Below are 3,152 nucleotides of genomic sequence, written 5' to 3' on the forward strand. Positions count from 1 at the left end.
TTGAGAAATGTATATAAATGCATTATCCACACCAAATTTAACAAAGTTTTCAACGCACAAATTACAAGAAATCTTATTCATATAGAGGTCCAATCATTACAAAGTGTTCAAACGGCAAACTTTGAACATTATTAAAATTCAAACATTATTAAAATTCAATATAATTAAACAACTTTGGTCCACACAACCTAAGCAATTGAAGTGAAGTTAAAATTGGCACATGTAGTTTGTCGGAAAAGGATTGAAGATGTGAATCCCAATCTTGATCTTGCAATATCAAACTGCAAAAGATTGTTTTCAATTGTGTGTCCTCCAATCACAATAGAAGTTCTTGCATTAACACCACCATCCACAAACCCAAGACACAAAACATTTTCACTAACTTGTACCATTGAGTTTGCTCCAAAAATCCTCCAAAAAACATTCTCATTTTGCAAAACAAGATCAATGGATGGCACACCTGGTCCAACTCTTGTACTCGAAATGTTTCTTGAGTCAAAACAAGCCCCGAATGGTGCCACGGGTAAAACCCTTGTGACATTAGCAAGTTCCTTGACAAAGAAATTTATAACAGCATTGTATATTGAAGTCTCCAAGACTGTGTAAGGATTCACTGTGCTAATTTTAGTTCCACCAACACCTTGATTGTCAATTGACAACAAAGTTGTGTTTATTGGGACAACCTTTTGGTTAATCTTAATAGATTTTACTCCAATGAAGTATTCAGAAGATGGTTGTCCTGACGAAAAAGCTGAGGCTGTGCTAACTGGATTGATGAAAAGTGGAGTGTATTGAAAATCATTGTTTGAGAATTCCCTATTAGGAAGGAAAAAATAAGGACCATCTCCAAAAAGAACAACACCCTTAGAATTGGTTGAAGAGCTCAAACAAACAGCAAATTTTCTAGGGAAGCTAAATTCAGCTGAGAATTGAGAAGGAAGAGATATTCTTGTTCTTCCAAGACCAGCCATCCCCTTTACACCACTAGCAAGACCTTGCAAAAGAAATGTAGCGCCACAAACAAAGAGAAAATCTTTATCGCTTACATTCCTGCCAGGATTTTTTCCATTAGAAGATTGTACTGATACAATATCAGAAGCTAACTCCCCACTAGTAGCGGTTCTAGTAACTGTGTTATCAGGAAATAGACCACACGTGTTATTATTGCAACCAGGTCTAGGTGGAGAAAAACATTCTCCACAACTGGAAGCTTCAGCCAGTGAGCACTGGGCGGAGCGACACCTGGCTGGTTTATACGAGGAGGAGACGTAACCTTGGTCACAATCAACCCACAAAAATTGGCCACCAAGATCAAGAGTTAGACTTACAGGAACAAGAGGTGTTCTTTGGTTAATTTGTGTAAGGTATTGGAGAGTCGAAGCATCTTTTGTGACGGGGAGAATTAGGCCTTTGGGACGGAAAGAAGTTTGGTTTTGGGCTATGGTTGAAGTAATAAAAAGAAGAGAGCACAAGAGAATGGCATGTAAACATGAAGATGAAGAAGCCATGGTTACTATAGAAAAATATTTGATGTGTGATATGATGGTGTCAAAATAGAGAGAAAAACTGAAGTTAATATAGTTGTGAAGGATAAGAAATGGTGATGATGACATTGATTACGTGCAAACTTGGAGCAGCTATGAAAATGAGTGTTATTTGCCAGCTCAACAAAATCCAGAATCGTATAGGCTTTGATTTTTGACTTTGTTTCTTTGACTTGACTTGATTTGTCATCTAATAATATACTCCCTCCGTCCCAAAAAAGATTGTTAAATTTGACATAAATTTTAAGAAATATTTGAAATGTAGTCCAAAACAAAACAGATGTTTGTGAAATTAGTAAATAACTTCAAAAAGTTAAATTATTTCTAAATATAGAAAGGGAATAACTTTTTTTGTGGTTCAGAAAAGAAGTCAATATTTTGAGACAGAATATTTGTTTGTGTAAGTGAAATTAAATTATTGCCTCTCATCAAACCGACATTATCTTTAACATTAATTGCCTGCTCCTAATTTACACATCAAGAGATTATATGAAGCTAATGACATTGAAAATTCATATAGTTGATCTATAGAACGTGTTCGGAACTGAAACATAGTTATTATTATTATATTGTATGCATCAAGGAGGGGTCATGCAATTTCTCCATACGTCTATATTGCACCAGATACCTCCTAACTACTAATGAAATTCTTATAGCAATACTTAAATTTTAAAAGTTGCTTCCAAGATGAAATTGACATGTCTCAATTTAATTATTATGTAGAAGCCGTTACTGCATCAAACCGACATTATCTTTAACATTAATAAATGAAACAGATATGCTGCTCCTATAAAATGTAACCATACTAATTTTTTGGTTATTTGATTTACACATCAAGGGTTCGGTTAATTTTCGATTTTTTAAGAAAAAGAACATCATGTTATAGACATTGAAAATTCATATAGCTATAGGACTTCGATAGACATTTACTATGTGTAATGAGAAAACATGAAAGATGATAAAAATAAAGATCCCACTATTTTTATTATTATATAAATAAGTATGCCAAAAATCAATCAAGATGGGAGGGGTCTACTAAGATCAATTATCTCATATGAGAGAAAAAATTATCTAATCTATATTGCATCAGATACTATTCTCTAGAACTTGCTAGCTTAGGTATTAATTATGCTGTTTTCATCATCCGAACCCAAAAGAAAATTTTAATATATATTATATTTAAATTTAATATATTGAATATTTTATTATATTTAAATTTAATATATAAAATATATTTTACACCTATAAACTTATTTAGTTCGGTATATTTTTATAAAATTAAAAATCGACCTAATTATTCGGTACGGTTATAAATTTATATAAAAACCGTCGATTTTATTAAAAAAACCTAAAAATCGGTTCGGTATGGTACGGTTCGGTCGGTTAAATCGGTTTCTTGAAAACCATTAACACCCCTACGAGTTACTTTAGTGGTCATTCGCACTTATGTCCCTATTTTGTGTTTGATCTTTAATTTTTGGCCCTTGTAACACATAACTTTTTTGCAGGCATAAGTTTATATTTTGCATCATAATATCCCACAAATTATGTTATGTATGACTTTTACCCGTAAAGAACTTATGCCCATTTTAGAGGATCTATAGTGTT

At 32.8% G+C, this 3,152-nt stretch overlaps 1 protein-coding gene across 1 annotated transcript; it reads right to left on the reverse strand.

Moving 5' to 3' along the window:
* On the reverse strand, positions 1 to 1,553 carry LOC132063378 (probable aspartic proteinase GIP2). Its single transcript, XM_059455891.1, has one exon. The coding sequence runs from the start codon at positions 1,506 to 1,508 to the stop codon at positions 189 to 191; it is 1,320 nt and encodes a 439-aa protein (XP_059311874.1). The 5' UTR covers positions 1,509 to 1,553; the 3' UTR covers positions 1 to 188.
* Between the last annotated feature and the right edge of the window lie 1,599 nt (positions 1,554 to 3,152).

The sequence above is a fragment of the Lycium ferocissimum genome, chromosome 7 (genome assembly GCF_029784015.1).
Source record: "Lycium ferocissimum isolate CSIRO_LF1 chromosome 7, AGI_CSIRO_Lferr_CH_V1, whole genome shotgun sequence".
Taxonomy (NCBI): Eukaryota; Viridiplantae; Streptophyta; class Magnoliopsida; order Solanales; family Solanaceae; genus Lycium; species Lycium ferocissimum.